Below are 20,666 nucleotides of genomic sequence, written 5' to 3' on the forward strand. Positions count from 1 at the left end.
TCTGAGACAGCTGTAGTCACATTCTGAAAACCATTTCATTTGAAAGGAAGCCAGTCCATTTCTTTGCTGGCTTCCTGTTCCTAGTAATGAATAGAAGCAGGGAACTGTGATCATTTCCAGCAGCTGGTCTTCTATCCATTTGCCTTCCCCTTTCCTTCCCTCTTTTCTCAGCCAGTGGGTTCATCTGCCAGCCAATGAATGGATACAAAAGCATCCAAATACCCCTGCTGATCCTGAAACACAAAAAACACTGTTTTGAATCCCCCAGGGACCCCACCTTGCTGAATATATTGAAAGATATGGAGTTGTAACGGCTATTCTGATAATATGATTTAGACTGGTTTTGAGAGAGGCTTGTAGCCTTCTGGGCGCACTCTTCTTCTTTTTCCTGAAGGTGGCCACAGTGAACTTTAAAAGGCTAGCAGTATTGCCAGAATACTGTTCCCTGGAAGGCCAGATGCTGAAGCTGAAGCTCAAACACTTTGGCTACCAAATGAGAAGGGAGCACTCACTAGAGAAGACCCTGATGCTGAGAAAGACTGAAGGTAAAAGAAGAAGGGGACAGCAAAGGATGAGATGGTTAGACAGTGTTATCGATGCAATGAACATTAAATTAAAAGAACTCCGGAGAACAGTGGAAGACAGGAAGGCCTGGCATGATGTAATCCATGCGGTTGCAAAGAGTCGGACTCGACTGTGCAACTGAACAACAAAATTGCCAGAAATCTGAAAACCAAGGCTGAGATAAATTTGAGAAGACATTGAGGAGAAAGCAGTGGAGGTTGGTTCCTTAGACAAATGGGGCAATGCCACACCAGCACAGGTTGCCCGCCCCCACCTGCCTCCTCACTGTCCTCACCAGACAGTCCAGGGAATGGCAAGCTGTCCCTGTCTTTAACCCAGCACTGCATGCAAGCAAAGCCCCTCCCTACAGAGGCCTGTTTTTCCCCTTTAAATTGTTAGGCCCATCAGGCTTCCCAAGTACTTACTGTGATTCAGCGGGGGACACAGACGTCCTCGCAGGATCATTCCTGCGAGGACAACAGACGCACCACACCATGCCATCGCCAGGAAGTGACACCGGGTGATGCTCTGGCAATGAGGCTGGATCATTGCCAGAGCGTCGCCCGGCGTCACTTCCTGGCGATGGCATGGTGTGTTACAGGGAGGAATGGTCTGGCCGGGGAGCATGTTTCCCCCGCCGGATCACAGTAAGTACTTGGGAACCCTAAGGCCCATGCACACCACCACATAAATTCATTGGGCCAGCAGCCTTCCTTAAACCTCCCTCTGTGTTCCTGACAGAAAATGAGTTCCGTAAGAATCCATTGACCAAGACTGTCAATCTTTCTTACTTCCCATGGAGGAGGAGAAAAAAATGTACCAATCAGGGACTCTCACAGATGGAGACATTCACTCAGGGGGCAGTCATTTTCTGTTAGTAAGAGGAGAGAAACAGATTCACACAGGTAAATGCCTTACAATGAAATCTTGCTACTGCAGAATCTTCCTTCTTTGTTGTGAGGGGGAAAATATTGTCCTTCAGCCTTTTCTGTGGCTCTGAGAAGTTGGGGGAAAAGGGTTGTGGAAGGTAACTTCATAACTGGCTGCAGTCACACACACTAAATAATCCACTTTCAGTGCACTTTCCAACTGGATTTTTACTGTGTGAACTGGCTAATATGTCTTTTGATCACTTCATAGCCTGGGAAAAAGAAGGCCCATTGTTCAACTGAAGGAGGTATATTTTTGCCTAATAGCTGCAGGATCAAAACAATGAGGGTGAGAGGCAAAGTGCTGAGTTAGAAACGAGCACAAAATGGAACATGCGTCTGGTAGGTACATAACACAACCATCACACTGAGTGGGTTTTTGCATCTTCCTTCTGGTGCCTTTAATAGTACTCAGCAGCAAGCAGTAATGAGCCATTCAGGACAGCACCTATATACATTGGCCAATAAGAGGCAAGTCTACCAGGTCCATGGTGTGATAGCACAACGTCCTGCATCAGCATATCTAGATAAATTCCTGTGCCTGCCATCCTTGAGTCCTTTGAAAGTCCAAAGTCTGAGTAGCTGGCAGAATCCTCTGATGTCATTCTGAACAGCAAGGGTTGGAGCTAGTTGTGATTCATACGCATGTATCCCCCAACAAAGAGGATTGTTTAAAAGGGAAACACAGTTTACTTTGACAAGATGTGGTTCATACATTTAAAGAAGTGTGCTCATGATGAGACACTTGGAGTACCGTATAGCAGGCAGAGGACTTGTCTCATTCCCACCACTCTTCCTGAAGAAAGGAAGTCCAGTAGTTTAGTTGTCAAGTTCTCTCTTTCTGAACATCAGGGCTTGAGCTTGAAATAAGCTTCAACTGTAGAAGAAGCAGAAACTATGTTAAGAGTAAAAAAGGATCAGTTCTGCAACTATGTGCTAATGCAGAATTCAGTGCTGAGCATGGGTTTGATTTTTTTTCTAAAAAACGTTTGTAGATCCTTATGACTGTGGACTAAGCTAGACATGACGGCATCCATGGGTCAGACCCACGGATGCTGCTGCCATTCTAAAGCCTAATGGAATGATTTTAAAATGCCATGAGGACCTGATCCTTAATGGTCCGCAGCATGGCAGGATGAGGCACTCTTGTTCCTCCTGTGCCCTCCCAAGTGCCAAAACAGCCGTAGGGGCGAAACGACTGTAGGGGTGAATGTTTCAGTACTTGAAAAAGGCAATTGGGGGGGGGGACACCTCATCCTTCCACACCTTTGTGGAATTTTTAAATTACCTCATGAGGCTTTAAAAAAGCAGCAATGTCTACAAGTTGGACCTGTGGACACTGTCATGTCTAGAAGCTTCAAAATGTATGGAGTATTGCCTGGTGCTGGTAGGATTCTTAAGAGTCTGGGGGGCAATGGTGTGGGATAGTAACATTTAATGTTCAGCACAGCTCTCTGCTCTTCCATATAACTAACAAAACCAATAAATTATGCTATATAAGTAAATATGTACATTTTTACTTAATCTGCATGATTGAGACATGTCACAGAATTCTACTTTCGGGCAGTATTTTTACAAAATCTTGCCTGGTGGTACATGAGGCAAACCCACTTTCCCATTTGCAGTACAGGGATAATACTTAATTTATCTTGCAAGACTGTTGTAAAAAAATATAGGAATAACATACATGAAGCACCTTGAACATTCATGCTTGAATAAGGACTATTTAAATGCTAAAATTATTATTATTAACACTCATATTACCTTCTTTTATTATTGATAGGATTTTAATAGTTTTCATAATATATGATTTTTATTAATCTTGCTATCAGTTGCTTTGGCCATCTTTTTAAATGGCAAACACAGATATCAGTAGTATCAATAAACAAATGGTAAAATCTATCAGAGAGCCCCAAAACAGAAGATACACAAGGTACGGTTTTCTCTGCCACTTACCGGCATACTCCTGAGGTGTCATGGGCTGCTCTGTAACACGGCTGAAGGCTGCAACCCACTCTTGCCGATCTCGCTCCGTCTCACAGGTAAAAAGGTAATCACGGTCAGGGGTGACAATGGTGATGACAAATGGCCAGGTAAAGGTTCCCTGAACCCCCACTGGCAACCCTTGCTTGACACTGTACCCATTCTCTCCACTGCCCACAAATACTTCGCCTTTAGCAAAAGCATCCTGTGTGGTGGAAGAAAATGGGAGGCCTGTCAGGATCCATGTTAGTGGCAGAACTGCTGTACCCCAGCTAGTTTTCCTTGAAGGGTACCATGAAGGGACTGCGGGCAGACAGAACAGTGACTTCATCCCTTAAAGTGGCCGGTCAATAAGACCTGATCTGCATGTGCAACGAAATGAGGTGCTAGAATTTTAAATTGGTAGAATGGGCTCTACTCTGCTTCAAACTGCAGGTGGAGAGTGTCACATTTCTAATGGTTCCCCATGCAACAACTCTTTGCAAATAAAAAAAAATTAGCATATTAGGGAGAAAAGTTCTAGCTTAGCCCTCTGTGTGCTGTGCTAGTTTTCCTCTTGCAAGGCAGGATTAACATAGAGGAGATCTGAAAAATGTCATCTGTACTTGCAGTGGTACATTCTATCACTGTGCTCCAAATATTACAAAGAGCAGGCAGCACATCCATGGGCTGACTTCAGCCCAGAAGGCTCCAGGTTTAGAGCACTACAATCTGGCTGTTCTGGTGACAGAGTACAGGTGTGTGGTGTTGTGTACTTGGTGCTGTAGAGATCGCTAGGAAGTGTCTCAGAAGTTGCTTCTGAACAGAAGCAAAACCCTCTTCATTTTTTGCTGTTGTTGACTTCTAGACAGTGATGTTTCCTTGCTGTCCATTATAAAAAGAGACTGAAACCAGGAGATAAGAGGGAGAAACTGAGCCACTGAGGCAATCTTCTGAATAGATTAAAAGAAGGATGATCTTGCACTCTGGCTTTGTATGAGGCACCGTATCAAGCAACCAGTTGTTGGGTACCTTGGCTGCTGTGAAAACACCAGTCTAAGATTCAGACCCAGTCTTTGTCCTGCAAGAATTTGAGGTGAGCTAGAAAGATGGCTCTGTCTTTTAGTTTTCCTTTGCTGTCAGGCCTTAAGCCTTCACCAGGACCTGAACCTGGAGCCCAAGAAACCCCAGCCAGACCAGGTTTCTTACATGGCAACTGGCTAGAAAAATATGCTAAAGCCTGATCTTTCCTAAAAGCAGTCAGGTTTGTACTCTGGAGTACACAACTTGAGAATTTATGTTTCTGCTTTCTGCCCTTCCCCCTTCTCATTTTAGGACTTTGCTATCTTGATGTAGCAGCAGCTGGATTTAATAATCTGTCAAGAACAGCACTATTCTAAGGCAGGGGTTGGAGGATGGGAGTGGGAATAAAGCAAGGATCTGGGTGGCAGGAGTAGAATTGCCAGTTAGCTAGAGGCAGGGCTTTTTTCTAGGGGAATGCACCAGAATGGAGTTCTGGAACCTCTTCGACAAAATTATTTTTAAAATGTTTAAAAGTTCGTGAGTTTTCAGTATACAGGTTGTATGTAAACTACATTTTCCTCTTGAGAGTTCTGGCACCTCTTTTTCAAAACAGCAACAATAACCTCTGGCTAGAGGAAAACTACTGTGGCCTGCTTCTTTGGCTGAATCTGCATTTGTCTTTCCCACCGGTGTCCCAGCCTTTTGACTCCGTCTTCAAAAAAGCTGTCTACATTTGGTGTCATTTTCACACCTCAAGAGTGCTAGCATGCTTTTGCACGTGCACATATGTTTCTCATCCTTTGGGGCGGCTCCACTGTCATTGCACCTCTGCACTGCTTTAAAAGAATCTTCTCCAAACAACATTCAAACAAGCATAGAGAAAGACGGCGTCACAGCAGCATGAAACTAATTTAAAAATGCAAATGCAGATTCGACCTATGTCTCTGGCAGTGGTTTTGATGTGCAGAAATCAACAGAAATCAGTCCAAGTTATGAAAGGAGCTACGAGGGCTTAATTCAAAAGTTGGCTCTTATTTCAAACAAGAGAATGGCCATATCTAGGCTGAAAGGAGATACGGAAATTTCAGTTTGATGTCTGGCTTACCAAAGGATCCTTGAAGTACATCAGTCTGCGATGGTCCAGTGTGAACCAGCGTTTCTTGAAGGGTTCCTTTTGCTGTGGAAGAGAACCAAGACATTATTGACAAGAAAAGAAAGCCCTCTACTGGTGAGCACTGGGAAGTGACACCGCAGCTGCATTCAAATCCTATGCAGCATCTGACAGAGTAGTGGTAGTTTTGGGGTTGTGTGTGTGTAGAATTGTTACATTTCTATCCCAGACTTCTCAGAAAGCTCTCACTGATTCCTCATTAATGTTGCATTCAGGTCCAGGTCTGCTTCAGTGATACAACTACATCAGAAGCAATCGTGTGAAATTGGCCAGTGCAGAAATATGGCCAGACTAGGGGATGCTGAATCCCCAGAATGTGTAGCTTTGCGTGTGGTGGGGAGGCAGACATTAATTGGGGCCATGATGTTGAGAAGATGGGTTACCTTTTTACCTGTGCCATTTTCCTGATTTTAAAATGCCCCCCTGGATTATTTCTAAACGTGGTAAGGGATGGGACAAGAAGACAGGTACCTCTATTGTACCTTTCTTCTCCTTTACAGGACTAAAACCTGGGTGTCATTTTCAACTACAGAAATGGCACAGGGGAAGAGTTAGTCCCCCTTTCCCAGTGCCACACACCCAATCCATATTATCCTTCCCCCAATTGATGTTTTTTGTAGCTGACATGTTGGGAGATCCAACCACACATCACTGACATCACATGTACTTTGACTCATCATCTTGGTAATGCCTCTCAATGGAATCAACTTCCTCTTCCTCGTGGCTGTTAACAGAGGCAAGGGACTGAAATGGGCCTTCTGTTTGTTTGCTTTCAGTGTGCAGCAAATTCTCAGCATTTCCTCTAACTATCTTTGTCCTCTCTGCTTTCCTCTTGGCTAAACCTCAGGTTGTTTCGGCTCTCCCCTGGAACTTTCTTTTGAACTCCTGGCACCTAAATGTCTCCCTCCTGGCTAATATACTTGCACCAAGGCTCTGACTTTTAACCTCGGCCTCTTCCCCCACTTTCCTCTTTTGTGGTCTTGCCTTTAAAAAATGGGAATCTCGCAAGCTTGTATAGTGTCTAGTCACTGAGAGATGCTTTTTAAACATATTAATATGAGAGGGGAAACCAGTTTCCAGTGCTCAGAAACTAAAATCCAAGCCTGAGCAGCATTTGGAAGTGTCTTAAGATCAACCAGTTTGGGTGGCTTGTGTGGTTCAAGTTGAAATGAGGAGAAGGACTGGGTAATGTCGTGGGGAGATAATGGCACTCTGTTTTGCTAAAATTCGCACAGTTCGCATAACACGCATGTATTACTGGGGGCTGAACCCCAGCTCCAGAACTCCCTTCACCCAAACTCCCTTCACCCAAGAGACTGGCCCAAGTCAGGCTGTAGCTATTACGATCTCTCCTTATTTGGGCTATCATTTGGCTGCAAAGATGAATAGCAGTAAGGACTAAATGTTTAAATCTGTTTTGGGTGTGCATGTTTTCAAAAAGCTTTTGAGATTAGCTGACCTTAAAAAGAAAATATAAATAAAGAAATGAGCTACCCTGGGCCCAGTCTTCTCCATGTAGCCTTCTTTCAGGAAGTTCCGTGTCAACCGACTTGTGAGCTACAACAAAAATTAATACAAGCTACTGAGTTATCAGAATGGCCTGAAAGATATCTAAATCAAAGAGGTGGATAAACTGGAGACTGGGGTTGTGGGAGGCAATATCATTGTAGGCTGCTTTCACTTGGGTCACATTTTTCCTGGTAGCTCTTAATGCTGCTGCAAATGCAGAGGAAATACGTACATGACAATTCTCCTTGCCTTAGCCCACCACGGCTGCTGTCGCCCCCCAATTTCCCCCACTTATCCCTTATGTCTCTGCAAGAGAAGGTCTAGATACTTACAGTTTAAAACGAAAACCTGGGAATTCAGAGAAGTTACTAGATCATGACAATATTATGTTATACAGTTATAACATTACTGTGATTTTTGGTGAATTTTCAAAGAGTCCCCCCAAATGCCCTGTGGTGATAGTGGAGGATTACCAGTTAAAATGTGGCGGGACCTTAAAAACACACACCTTCCTATCACACAGTATGTAGATTCGCTTTGGCTGCGATCTTTCCAAAAAGATTGTAGCAAAGTGGGGGGGAAACATGGAAAGTGGATGACTAGAGACAACATCATGTGGATTCTCGCTCCAAAAACAACAAAAACTAATGCAAAACCTCTGTGTGGAAGCAATCTTACCCAGGATACCAAAAAGCCTAACACTGGTATGTCCAAGGACACACATACATACTGGCTATGTCATCTCAGACTGTACATGGCTAAAGAACTAGAAGCAATGAGATTTGAAACTTCTCTGAGAAGTCCAGTGGCGGCCTTTTCAGTGGTGGCTCCGCACTGGTGGAATGAGCTCCTGGAAGACCTCAGGGCCCTGTGGGACCTTTTACAGTTCCGCAGGACCTTCAAAACAGAGCTCTTCCACCAGGCCTTTAGTTAAGGAGCTGCACCCAACACTAAGGCCCTGTGCCCAATACCACCACCGACAGCCTGAGCTTCGCCGACTTTGAAATCAAATACTGATTACATTTATTAGTATGTTGATGCCTGCTTTCACCATCGCCATTTAAATTGTTTACTTGCACCTTATGTTGTGTTTTTATGCTTTTACGTAGGCCCCTGCCACACGGCAGAAAAAAACCACGGCCAAAGTGCGGCTATTCGGAGCCGCACCAAAAGAGACACGCGGCGGCGGGATCACACAGATTCCCTGAGCCGCCGCGCCATTGCTCCCCGGCACGATCAGATGCCGGGGAGGAAGCCACCGGCGGGAGACCGAGGCAGCCGGCTGCGCATGTGTGCGCATGCGCAGTTCAGCCAGGAGCCTCGGATGCGCCGGCAGAAGGACGCGCCGGCGATCCCACGGCCACGCTTGCTGCGGCCTTTCTGGTAAGTCCACCTCTGTAGGTGGTTTGTTTCCACTGTGGATTTTCGGCCTGAAGGGCCGGATCGGGGACGGGTGCGCGCTGCTTCCCAGATGTTGCGGTGGGATCGCACCCGTTTGCTGCGCCCCCAATCCGTCCCTCTTCCGGCCCTAAACCTCCCGTGTGACTGGGGCCTTATATTGTTGGTTTAGCTACTGCATTTTATGCAAGCCGCCCTGAGCCTGTTCTGGCGGGGAGGGCGGGATATAAATCAAACAAATAAATAAATAAGATGAGCACCCTGTAGTCCAGCCTTGCCAATACATCTTCTTGCTTGTAATTCTCGTACCTCATTATCACTGGCAACAGGAAAAGCCACCTTCAGATAGTGGAACAGCACTGCACGGATTGCATTGAACCAATCCACTATTTCCTGGGAAAACATAAAGGCCACAAAAGGACAACGCTATGAATAAGTGTAACCAAGAACACAAAGCTCAACATAGTTCCGAGGAAATGTCTATGATCATTTCCTACAGCTATAATTCAAAAGAAGCCCTGAAAGAACGTCCTCCTCTGTTTCCGCCTTAGAAGGTATCCTACTAAAGACAGTTTTACAAACAATGATTAAACTTATTTCTGTATGTGTGTTCACCTTGGGGAGGAGATGGGAAGAGGGAATGAGTTCCTGTAACTGCCTGGGCTGCCTGATCCTGGAAGGTCCTAATTCCCAGACAAAGAGAGGCAGTGAAGTCTGATTGGAACCTGTGATGGCCTTAGGCCTCTAGGATCATTTAATATACCTAGTGACTCCAGGTTCTCTTCCTCATTTCCTGGTCATGCTGCAGCATATTGGTAGGCCAGGCTCACGTACCTTCCCATCCTCATGGTAGAGGAAGATGTTGCGAGTCTTGTTATCTTTGAGATAGGTGATCTGCAGGCCATTGGGGTGCCCAATCTTCTCTGGCTGGAATGTGGCGTTGATAGTGTCAATTTTAATAACTATTTTTGGTTCTTTGGCCTGAGGGGGAAAAGAGAATTTAGGGTGCACACATCTGTTTTCAGAGCTGTCTTTCTATCCCAATGAGCAAAGTTTTTATTATTTATATAATTCCAATGTATACAAGACTTTAGAGGATTTCACAAGCAAAAAAATATAGCTCCTTGTACCAAGAAAGTGGTGGTAAGTCTTGCAGAGGTCACAGAAAAAAGAGATAGGAAAGAGTAACGCCAGGGCTCCCATGGAAGACAAAAACAGGAATGGACTCAAAATTTAGCAGCAATTTCAGTATGTTAAATCTGTGATTCATGAACTTATCATTGAGTTACAAGAGCTTTTGGGGTGGACCACAAGATTCTCAGATGTTAAATTAGAGGCAATGCTGCACAAAAATTATGGCTTACCTTAGTTTAAGAAATTGAAACAGCCAAGATAGGAGTAGAGGGAATCCCTAATGAAAAGCTTTGAGAAGTGCTGCAAAAGAGCCCCACAGGAGCAAAAATGTTGTTTCTAAAGCCAGTGTTTTGAATGCATGGAGTAGAAAGACTTCAGAGAAGTGGCAATTCCTGTTTTATGTAGGGGCCGTGACTCTGTGATAGAGCACAGGCTTTCCACTGAATGGACGGTGGTGTTTCTGCCTAAGACACTGCAGAGCTGCTACCAGCCAGAGTACACAATACTGAGCTTAATGGCCTAATGTATAAGGCAACTTCATATTTGCTGACAAAAGTTAGGAGACTTACAAAAAAAACTAAAAACCAAGATCATAAACATTTAACAGCAACCGAAAACTGCAGTCTCATTGCCTGAACACACACAATGCTGCTGCCTTGTACTGAATCAGGCCTTCAGTCCATCAAGGTCAGTACTGTCCACTCACACCGGTGGCAGCTCTTGATGGACTCAGGCAGAGGCCTTTCACATTGCTTGCTGCCTGGTCCTTTCAAATGGAGATGCTGGAGATGGAGCCTGGGACTTCTGCATGCAAAGCAGAGGCTTTTTCACTGAACCACAGCCAAAATCTCAACCGTCTCTCCCCCTCTCCTCCAGAAAAGAACCATCTTCACCATCCTTCAGAAGGCCAACCGGGATTGGGCCTCTTAGGGCAGGAAGTTCCAGAGCCTGAGGGCCACAGCTGAGAAAGCCCTGTCCTGCATGCCCCACCAGCCTTAATTCACTTAAGGCAGACATGCTGAGGAACTCCAATGCCTGTACTGAGATCAGCTCAGTCAGCTTGGGGGGAGAGACGGGCAGCAGGGTGAGTAATATATTTAACTGAAACCCCACTCTGTCTTGTGAAGATGACGCAAGGGCAGGCAGATGCACTCAAAGCCTGAAGACTAAAGGGACAGGATATCAGTAATACATGTACATGAGAAAGGCCTGAAATTTCTCTTCACCTCTAGGAAAGGAGACATGCTCAAAGGTGGGATACACTCAAAAGCAGATGTTTACTCACATCCTGTTTGGTGTAATACTTGAGACACCCCTCTCTCTCAGACAAGAGGAACCTACGTGGAAAATACTGCCCATTGTCTCTGCCTCTTTTCCACAGGATCCCTTCTTTCAGACCTAAAATAGGAAATACAAGCCAGAAGATGTATGCAAAGGCCAGAGCAATATTAAGCAGCCTTATTATTCTTCCACACACAATGGCAAAATCCTTTCATCTTTCACTCCAAAGCTCTATTTTGGAAAAGTAGTTTTCACCTCCAGCCATCTATTTATGAAGGCAGGTGGTGAGGAGGAGGGAGAGGGAGAGTATCTTAAGGGATATGTAACAAGGTTATTTGATTTGTAGTTGCTAAGGTCTGGCACCTTTCTTCCTTCAGTGCTCCTGTGTATTCACTGAAGTCTCAACTGTTGAATTTCTGTCTGTCACGTGCAGGACTTGTGCCTGAAAAAAAAAGATGGCAACTATATATTGTTAGCCTTCTAGTTCCAAGGGGCTGGGAAGTGGACCTGAAAGTTTGCTTCTCTCCCCTCCTCTTCATTCAGGGGTGTGGAAGAAAGTTCCTCCTCTCCGCATTCTCACCCTCTGACAGGTGTAGGATGCTGGGTGCTGAGAGCTAGAACGGTGTCTTGCTGCCTGCAGGTTCTCAGGCTCGGTATTTTCTTTTGTGGTTTTCACACAAAGAGATGGTGTTATTTAATGGCACCATTTCGTAAACTGCCTCTGGGCTCAAAGAAGGCGGAAGACCATTCTGCAAGGGCCTCAATCTGCCTTTGTGGCTTTTCACATATATGCGCATAAGCAGGGAGAGTGGTACTATCAGAGCCGAACAATGAGAGCTTCACACAGCTGTGTGTCCTGTCCCTTGGGGGGGGTATTGTGTAGTGGGTTAGCCGCATGGACGAAGGACAAAGACTGGCATAGTGCGTAGCACGCTTTATTGGTACACAACACGAAATGCCGCTAACGGCCGGCAGGCAAACTATATACACTCTTGGGGACACACCCCTGGGCCCCGTTGGTGGGTTTGAATCTCCCGCCACGGTGCCCATTGGTTCCCCAGTGGAGGGACTAGGAGCCTAGTCCCTATTGTTATCCCAGAGTCAAGCTCTGGGATATTCGCTGGCCCCTGGTGGCAGTCAGCGGACACAACAGGGGGGAATTCCAGGAGTCCTGCCACGAAGGCTTCCACACATTCATAACATTTCAGGATCTTCTGAACCAGTGTTCATATTTCAGGACCTTGGGGCACAGGACGGAAACGTATTATTGACAAAGTGATTCCTTTGAAGGTATACTTATGCAGTCAATAACCATTTTGTATTTGCATTAAAGGGCCTTTGCTGGCAGCAAGCAGCAATGGCACATCTTTAAAAACAAGGAGTGAATCAGGGTCGGAAAACAGATTATGAAAACATGGGGAGGGGTGCTGAAAATACCGTCCCCATATAGATTTATTCCTATAATGCATAGCAATATGAACCTTTGTGGTGATCCCATCTGATGCTTCCCCTGCCCACCAGCAGCAGCCAATAGGTGAAGAGGGAGCAGAGAAATGCAAAATGTCCTGCGTTAAGTGCAACTTTTTATTATATGGTGAGGAGAGGGAAGAGGACTAAAAAATGGGCTACTTTTCAAGTGGCAGTCTGCTTCTCCTGTACCACATCGGTTTACTCTCAGTGTAAGTTGTTTTGTAGAAATAAAACCCATTATGTCGTTTGTCACCCACTCCCTGCCCCTCTAGAACCTGATAGTGCAGGACAAGATGATACTGTATTGCTATGAATCAGTAAAGGCCAGTTTGATTTATTTTGATTATTAAACACAGAGTTAGAGCTGACAAAGTTGTAAGACCTCACCCATTTACCTATTTTGTCCAGTTGACATGGTGAACTGATGGGCTGTCCACAGTCTGCCAGGTTAACTAATAGCAACTTCCCCTTGAAGGGGAAATTCCACCAGGTGTGGATTCTCCCATCCTTGTGGAGATAGGCCTAGGGAAAGCCTCCCCAGTTGAAATTCTCTCTTCTGTATCAGAAGTACAACACAACCATCAGTCTCCTCCAGGCCTATGAAGATGGCACTAAAAATTGTAATGTGGGGAGATACCTTTGAACTGTGTCCCAAGGCTGCTGAAAAAAACATTCAATGGGACTGATTCCTTTGCAAAATGGTTACCATTGGAAAATGGCAGTTGTTTTCCTGGCTCCACGAATTCCTTCCGTTGGTATTTGGCTTGTATCCATTGTTCTCTTAGGAGTCTGTGGGGATATTTACAACGTCACACATGAAGCTGCCTGAAACTGAGACCATGAGTGTATCAAGGATAGTATCGTTCCGCTCTGACTGGCAGCAGCAATCCAGGGCCTAAGGCTACTAAGCAGACATTTTGACTGGAGAGAGCAGGGATTGAACCGGGGACCTTCTACATGCAAAGCAGACGCTCTGCCTCTGAGCCACAGCCATGGCACCCTTTCTAAACACCTTAATGATAGGTAGGAAAAGCCCATAACACCCACTCCCCTTTGCCGCCCTCCTCCCAGATGAACTTATGGCACTTACTGGCAGTCAGTGTGCACTGGATGGTAATAATAAATTGGAACGTGGGCTTCATATGTGGCTTTGGCCACTGCATTCCCATGCTGGGCCAAAAACTGTAATGCAAGAAGATGAACAAATTAGCTTGCATTCTCTTCTCTATTGATGCTCCAGTCCTGCTCCTAACATCTGTGAAACCTTAACACCTGCAAACAGTAGAGGGAGATGGACTTCCACTGCACCTTTTCTGAGACTTCACACCATTGAGCTAAGGGCCATTTCATACACATGACAGCAAGGGCAAACTAGGCCACTCAGCATCCGCTCAGTAGGAAGCTGCAGCTCTCTGGCAGGTGCCCCCTATGGCGCATGTCTTTGCAAGTAGGTGTATTTGTTGCATTCATCACTTTAAAAATGTTTTGGTGCATTATTTTATTTTTCTAGCACAATAGATACACACGGTATTTTGTGAAAACAAGCAAAAAGCTTATGCTACAATAAATCTGTTAGTTGAAGGTGCCACAAGGCTACCTTTCGGTTGTTTCTACAACAGATACCTTGCCAGCATCTGCAGCTTTACAAAATAGCTTTAAAAGTCACATGTCAACAGGTGGATGATTCAAAAACCTCAAGTGCACATTTAAAGCCATTGTGTATAAAGTGGCCCTAGAACAACTAGGTATTGACCCTGAGGGTGGCTTCAAAAGTTGCACAGAAACTGAACTGTGCATGGTGTGGCTTTTCCCATCACTGCGCTGACTGGAAAAGCTATACCTCAGAGAGTCCCTCCCATACAAGTGACGATGGCACCCTTTCATTGAGCAAAAACATAATTATCTTTTTCTGGCCTAGCTCCAATGCCTTTGTACAAATTGTATTTTGCTCCTCAAGCTGGCCGGGTAACTAGAACTCAAAAAAGTCCTTCATCTATTGTTCTCACTACTGCTCCCTTCTTGAGGTAAGGCCATGCAGAGAATTTTAAAGAACCTCATTCTAGAGAGCATACATTCCACACTGCTTCGTTTTCCCTTGAGTGAACTACAGAAAGTGGCACTCACAATTTAGCTGGGGCGCTGTGGAATATGTAGGATAATAGTTAATCTAAACTTGCTAACATAATATAAAGTTATAGGGCTGAAAAGAACCTGAAAATTTTCTGGTTAAATATTATTCAGTACAGCAGGATTCAATGTATTCCCAGGCATTTTCAGATTTTTTTTTAATAAGATAAAATTTGGTTCAGAAAAACCTGGATACATTTGGGCACCTGGCAAACAGCCCACCTTAGGACAGTACAATCTCTACACCGATGTCACTGAGAGTGAAAAGGGAAAGAAGTCGGCATGCCCCAGACATAAGATTGGAGCAAAACACTCCTCAAAGCCAAACATACCTGCACCTGGGCTTCATCCCAATGGTCCATCCTTAGCGACTTAACTTGGCTGACACTGGGGATATTGCAATGGATCCGTGAACAGTCTAGGCAGATGAAGACCCCCAAAGTGTAGGAGGCCCAGTCAGGATCTGAGTGGAATAGAAGTGGGGTCAGGGGTTGGAGGACTGGTTCTTGACAGAGAGGGCTATTCCTGAATGAATAGAAACATATATAAAGGATTCCAGAAATTCCTTTGTTAAAGATTTGGGTACTGCTGATTATCATCTTAATTTATTACTTATGTTTCTTCAAAGGTCCAAGGCTGAGATTAGAACCAGTAAACATTATGGTGAGAATTAGATTAATAGGAGCAGGACTTGGATACAGCTAGGCCAATTATTTACCCCCAAGCTTTCAAATTTCCACTCTTCTGAAGCATAACTTTCACCATCTAGATTATATAGAATGTTACAGAGTTAATAAGGTGCTCCGTTGCCAAGGGTGCCTCAAAGTGTCCATAGTCCTAGGTCTGAAGGACGTTGTTTCTTTGTTTTTGAAATAGGGTCCAGGAGACACACACACACAACCTGAGCAAAGTTTTACAAGCTGTTGTCTGCAGCAGAGCTGAATTCTGACAGTTTAACAAGACTGGGGCCAGCCATGTCCTCCAAATCACTTCAAGGAGGGTAATCATCGCATCTTAAAGCTTCCCATTGCATGCTTAGAAAAGCAAAATGAATTGGCTACAAACAAACATAATAGTGCATATGATAACTCCTTGTGGGAACTGAACAGGCTTGCCTGTGGTCAGCAAGTGAGGTTTCTGTGCTTAAACTCTCGGATCCTCCTCAGGAGTAGCAGGAACAGAATAAATCCTCAAATATGTGTAAATTCACATAATTTGCATGATTTATTCAAGTTGCTGAGCCAACATGGTGCAGTGGGTAGGGTGATGGATTAGGACCTGAAAGTCTTGGGTTCGAATCCCCACTGCACCATGGAAGCTCACTGGGGGACCTTGAGCCAGTCCCCCCCCAAGCTATCCTACCTCTGAGGATATTTGTTGGGAGGCTAAAAGGGAGGAGGAGGTTTAAGCTGTTTTTGGGTCTCTGTTGTGGAGACCCAATATCTAAACAATGAATCACTCTAAATAGTTCTTCTTTGCACAGAATGTATACATTTTAAGCACTACTGTGCACAGCATTACATACATTGGCTGGTGACCTGACTTTACAAGGCTCAACAAAAATCAGCATCTCTGACCCTAGAGCCAACAGTGCTTATGGTAGCTGCCCCTTCCTCTGCTTCCCTCTAAGACAGGATCACCTGGTCCAGCCAGGTACCATCTGTGCCCTCTTCCCCCTTCATTCACCACACAAACATGGACTTACCGGGTTTCCCACAGTCGGCACATATGGCGTTTTCTTCTCTCCTCCACACTTCCTTGAGGGCCATACCAGTCCTGTGATTTTTTGCAGCCATTGGCAGTCTGGATTCCTCTAAGCAGCACAGAACTGGCTTCCTATACACCTGGAATCACACTCCCACCTCAAGAAAGAGAGACCTTTTTGTGCAAAGAGAAGTGTGGCCACCAGGATAACGTGTGCAGAGGCAGCTGGAGTATTAGAAACTGGCCGTAGCAAAACAGATTCAGGCCGAGGTGAGCTGGGCTCAGGGAGCAGCAGCAGCAGCAGCAAAGGAAGCCAAGCCTGTGGGTGCAAAAGGAAGTACAGTTAGGAACCACGAAACCGGTTTTTCCACATCTCTTACAGCTAAAGGACGAGCCACGCACTGGCAGCACGCAAACTGATAAATGCAGCACTGCCCACATTGGGCTCTTAATAACACAATATGTTACTATGCCAGCATTTGATAAGAGAAGAGAGTGATTGCATATAAGCTTGCGAACATCCAGGTGGGGCCTGGAGATCTCCTGGAATTAGAACTGATCTCCAGACTGATCAGCCACCCTGGAGAAAATGGCTGCATTTGTAGGGTGGACTTCATGCCATTACATGCTGTTGAGGTCCTTCCCTTCCCCAAACCCTGCCTTTCCATTCCCCAGCTCTGCCCTCAAAGTCTCCCAGAATCCCTCAACCTGGATTTGGCAAGCCTAGCTTTTAAACCTATAAAAATAATGGCTTTGGTGTTGACGTTGTTTGCAGATTTTTAAAAAAGACAAACCCAAAGGATCGACAGCATGAGCCACAGGAGGACCATGATCATAAAACAAATCAGCAGCTGGGAAGGCCTAGAGAGCCATAGTTCCCACTCTGCCAACTTCTTCCATGACAGTAAGTCTTCATGGTGGCTTTGAAAGGATTCATGTACCTGATCCAGATAAAGCTGCCAACTCCAGCTGGTGAAATTCCTGGAGATTTAGGGGTGGGGTTGCAGCCAGGGGACAATGGAGTTTGGGGAGGGAGGGAGGAGCTGATCTCTGTTGTCTGGAGATTCTATAGTGTGTGTGTATGTCATGTCGAGGCTCTGTCAATGCTAGGTTTTTCTTGTCAGCTGTGAAATGGTCTGTGCATGATCACAGATTGGGATGGGAAATTAAGTTAAAAATTCACCCCATGATGTGCCCACAAATCCAGATGCTGTTGTTACAATGGCCACACACAAAAAAGTACGTGCACTGCATACACTCTGCATCATCTTAACACACCAAAACATCATTTTTAAAAATAAGATCACTTAGGATGAGTATAGTGTTTTGAGTGCTAAAATACTGAAATTGAAACACATTATTATTTCTTATTATTTTTTTATTTATAATTTTTATTTTACAACATAACCAACGTATACAACAAACAATTAACTGTAAGCTTATTTAAAAGTAAATCATATTATGATACAGAGTGTTCCGTGGAAGAATATATTTTTCCATTAAGTAATTTATAATTGGAAACCAAACTGATACCACTTTTTTCTCATATTGTGTAACAGATTTTTTATACAAATTAAATGACAATTTGCTCAAAATAAAGTAGTCCCATATCTTTATAAGCCATTGTTGCACTGTGGGAGGTTTCCCCCCTATCCATTCTATTGCTATCAATGATTTTGCTATTGTTAACAATAACGAAACTATTTCCCTTTGTCTTGATATCCCCAGCCCTCCCCTGGAGATTGGCAACAATGGTCCCCCAGGAGGAAATGGCTGGTTTGGAGGGTCGACTCTATGGCACTGTACCTGTCTGGGGTCCCACCCCCTTCTCAAACCCCAAATTCTCCAGGCTCAAATCTCCATGAAATCTCCAGGAATTTCCATACCTAAAGTTGGCAACTTTATCTCCTCCCCTCTCAGCAGCCTCTTCCTAGGCAAAGTTCTGTCTTTTTCGTTAGTGGGGAGCAAAGCAGCTTACTTCATTCTCCTCTTCTGCTTTGTGATCTGTACAGGAACCCTGAAAGGTAGGTTAGGCAGAAAGTCTGGGGCTGGTCCAAAATCACCCAGGCAGCTTCCATAGGGAGGTTCCTGATGAAAAGGAGCAAGCAGCCAGTGCTAGTGAAGTAATGCTAGTCAGGAGGCATAAAGTCACCCTGAGAGTGCCGGCAGGCCTATGGTTGTCAACAAAGACAAATTGATGCAAACGAGGATGGAAAAGTCTCCATATCTGTTTTGCCTTAAATTGGTTTTGATGCCAGCAGAGTGAGAAAATGGCAGAGGATCTGGATGGGTGCCCCATGGTAAATGGACCAAACAGTTCCTAAAGATTTTCCAAAACACTACTCTGTCCATAATTCATTTTCTACACTCACATCATCCCCTGTCAGAATGCAACATATCCCCAGCACTTTGAATTAACACCAGAGCTTTTAAAGCTCTCCAGCTGTCACCTGGAGATTGGCAACAGTTTGTTTGGAGGGTGGGGTCTATGGCATTGTATCTGTCTGAGGTCCCCCTCTTCCTCCTCCTCAGACCCCACCCTCAGCAGGCTTCATCCCTAAAATATCCTGGAAGTTTCCAACCTGGAGTTGGGAACCCTATGTCCTTTCCAGGCAACCATCAGCCTACCTTTATCTGCCTGTCTGTCTTCAGGTTTACATTCCCACCACCACCACCACAGCCTCTGCCTAGGGAAAGGGCAGTCTTTCCCTGCAGTGGGAACCAAAGCAGCTGACATCATTCTCCTCTCCCCCGTATGATCCGCACAACAACCCTGTGAGGTATGTTAATGTTGAAAGTCTGTGAATGGACCATAATCCCCCAAGCAGCTTTTATAACATGAACCTGGGACCTGCACACCATCCTCTGAAGTGCTCTCAGGTACATACCTGTGACAGTAATGGGATGGCTGCTGGCACCTTTTCCTATCATTTTTTGCCTTGTGGTATTCTGCTTGTAGTGTGATCTGTCTTTTTTGTGGTGTGGCATGGTTGTGTTATTGGATTTGTTTCTTTTCAAGGGGACGTGATGTGTTGTGAGTGAGGACATATTTTATTTATTTATTTATTTATTTATTATTTACATTTCTATCCCGCCCTCCCCGGAGGCTCAGGGCGGCTTACAAGGCATATCGCCAGATAATACAATAGAACAATAGAAAACATTAAAATATTAAAATACATCACAGTAATGAACAAATTTTGGTGCTCCTCTCCTAAAAACAAGATGGCCGTCCCCTAAAACGTCCCATTCTCACCCAAGGTGCCCGCATCATGGTGACCTTGATGGCCTTCTCATTCCTGGCCTTCTCATTCCTGGCAGTGGCTTAACAGCATGCATTGAGGAAGGCTGGCAACAGTGCCCTTTTGAACCTTCTGCCTGTCTGTCCCTACGTGGTCACAATGCCTGCGCTAGAATGAATGCATCTTAGTTAAATATCTAGAAGAGCTGATAACTTCTCTCTATACCCCTGAATGCACAGATTTACTTGGAAATCCGTTGTACAGTTCACTGATGTGATCTCGTCTAGGAAGATCCATCAACAGCCTGGCTGCAGCGTTCTGCACTAGTTGCAGCTTCCGAATTTGCAACAAAGGCAGCCCCATGTAGAGAGCGTTACAGTAGTCTAGCCTCGAGGTAACCGTCTTTTACCTCAGAATACACCAGGTCGCATATGCAACTGACAGTTCCAACTGTCTGGGGGGGGGGAGATTGAGGTGCAGAATGAAGTCCAATCAGCTTCCATATGCAAATGACCTTGAAACGCTGGCACAATCAGAGAAGAGTGGCCTAGGCTGCAGTGGGTGGGAGAGAACTCAGCCAACACAGCCAGTGGATAGAGACAGGGAGCCAACTGATTTTGGAGTGCATAGAATGTTGCCAGACTAAAATGCAATTATGTAGGGTAGAAGAGATTCTACCAGTGCAGTTATTTGAATGGTACAAGATAACACACCTTGTTGAGTACATTTTTATCCATCCAGTCCTTCCTCCAGGGAGTTCATTGTCTTCCTTTCCCCATCCTTCTTACAACACCCTTGTAAAATGGGTTATGCTGTATGTGTGTGCACACCCACAGGTGTGAACCTAAATTTGAACTCAGGTTTACTATTCTAACTATTGTATAGCACTAATGGTGCAACCCTATGCAGGGTTACACCCATCAATGGGGTCAGACTGCTGAAACTCTGCGTAGGACTGCACTGTAATTCTCCCCCAAAATAGCTAGGGAGAACAGTTTAGGATACCAGTGTTCCCCCCGCGCCCCCATTTCCCAAAGTCAGGGCTGATTCTGGGCGCCCGTCAGGGCTGAACCCTGCATGAAAATAAGAGCAAAATGAAAGTGCTCCGGAGCAGATGCAGAGGGCATTTCCTTCCCAGTGGCTGCAGGGCGT

At 45.1% G+C, this 20,666-nt stretch overlaps 1 protein-coding gene across 1 annotated transcript; it reads right to left on the reverse strand.

Moving 5' to 3' along the window:
- Positions 1-1,871: 1,871 nt before the first annotated feature.
- LOC107105932 (arf-GAP with dual PH domain-containing protein 1-like) lies at positions 1,872-16,564 on the reverse strand. Its single transcript, XM_015405984.1, has 11 exons — positions 16,274-16,564; positions 14,901-15,031; positions 13,532-13,623; positions 13,148-13,230; positions 10,976-11,088; positions 9,391-9,537; positions 8,866-8,949; positions 7,144-7,206; positions 5,584-5,655; positions 3,450-3,681; positions 1,872-2,370 (listed from the first exon to the last, which is right to left on the reverse strand). Exons 1-11 carry the CDS (start codon positions 16,362-16,364, stop codon positions 2,342-2,344), a joined length of 1,137 nt encoding a protein of 378 aa, XP_015261470.1. The 5' UTR covers positions 16,365-16,564; the 3' UTR covers positions 1,872-2,341.
- Between the last annotated feature and the right edge of the window lie 4,102 nt (positions 16,565-20,666).

This window comes from Gekko japonicus, unplaced genomic scaffold (genome assembly GCF_001447785.1).
Source record: "Gekko japonicus isolate JY-2015 unplaced genomic scaffold, Gekko_japonicus_V1.1 scaffold385, whole genome shotgun sequence".
Classification (NCBI taxonomy): domain Eukaryota; kingdom Metazoa; phylum Chordata; class Lepidosauria; order Squamata; family Gekkonidae; genus Gekko; species Gekko japonicus.

Excerpts from the sequence above, each read along its gene's own strand:
- LOC107105932 (XM_015405984.1), bottom strand. The coding sequence starts at position 16,364 with ATGGCTGCAAAAAATCACAGGACTGGTATGGCCCTCAAGGAAGTGTGG. Across the intron at positions 8,950-9,390 it reads TCTACCATGAGGATGGGAAG|GAAATAGTGGATTGGTTCAA; the intron begins GTACGTGAGCCT and ends ATGTTTTCCCAG. Across the intron at positions 2,371-3,449 it reads GACACCTCAGGAGTATGCCG|TTGAAGCTTATTTCAAGCTC; the intron begins GTAAGTGGCAGA and ends CTTCTTCTACAG.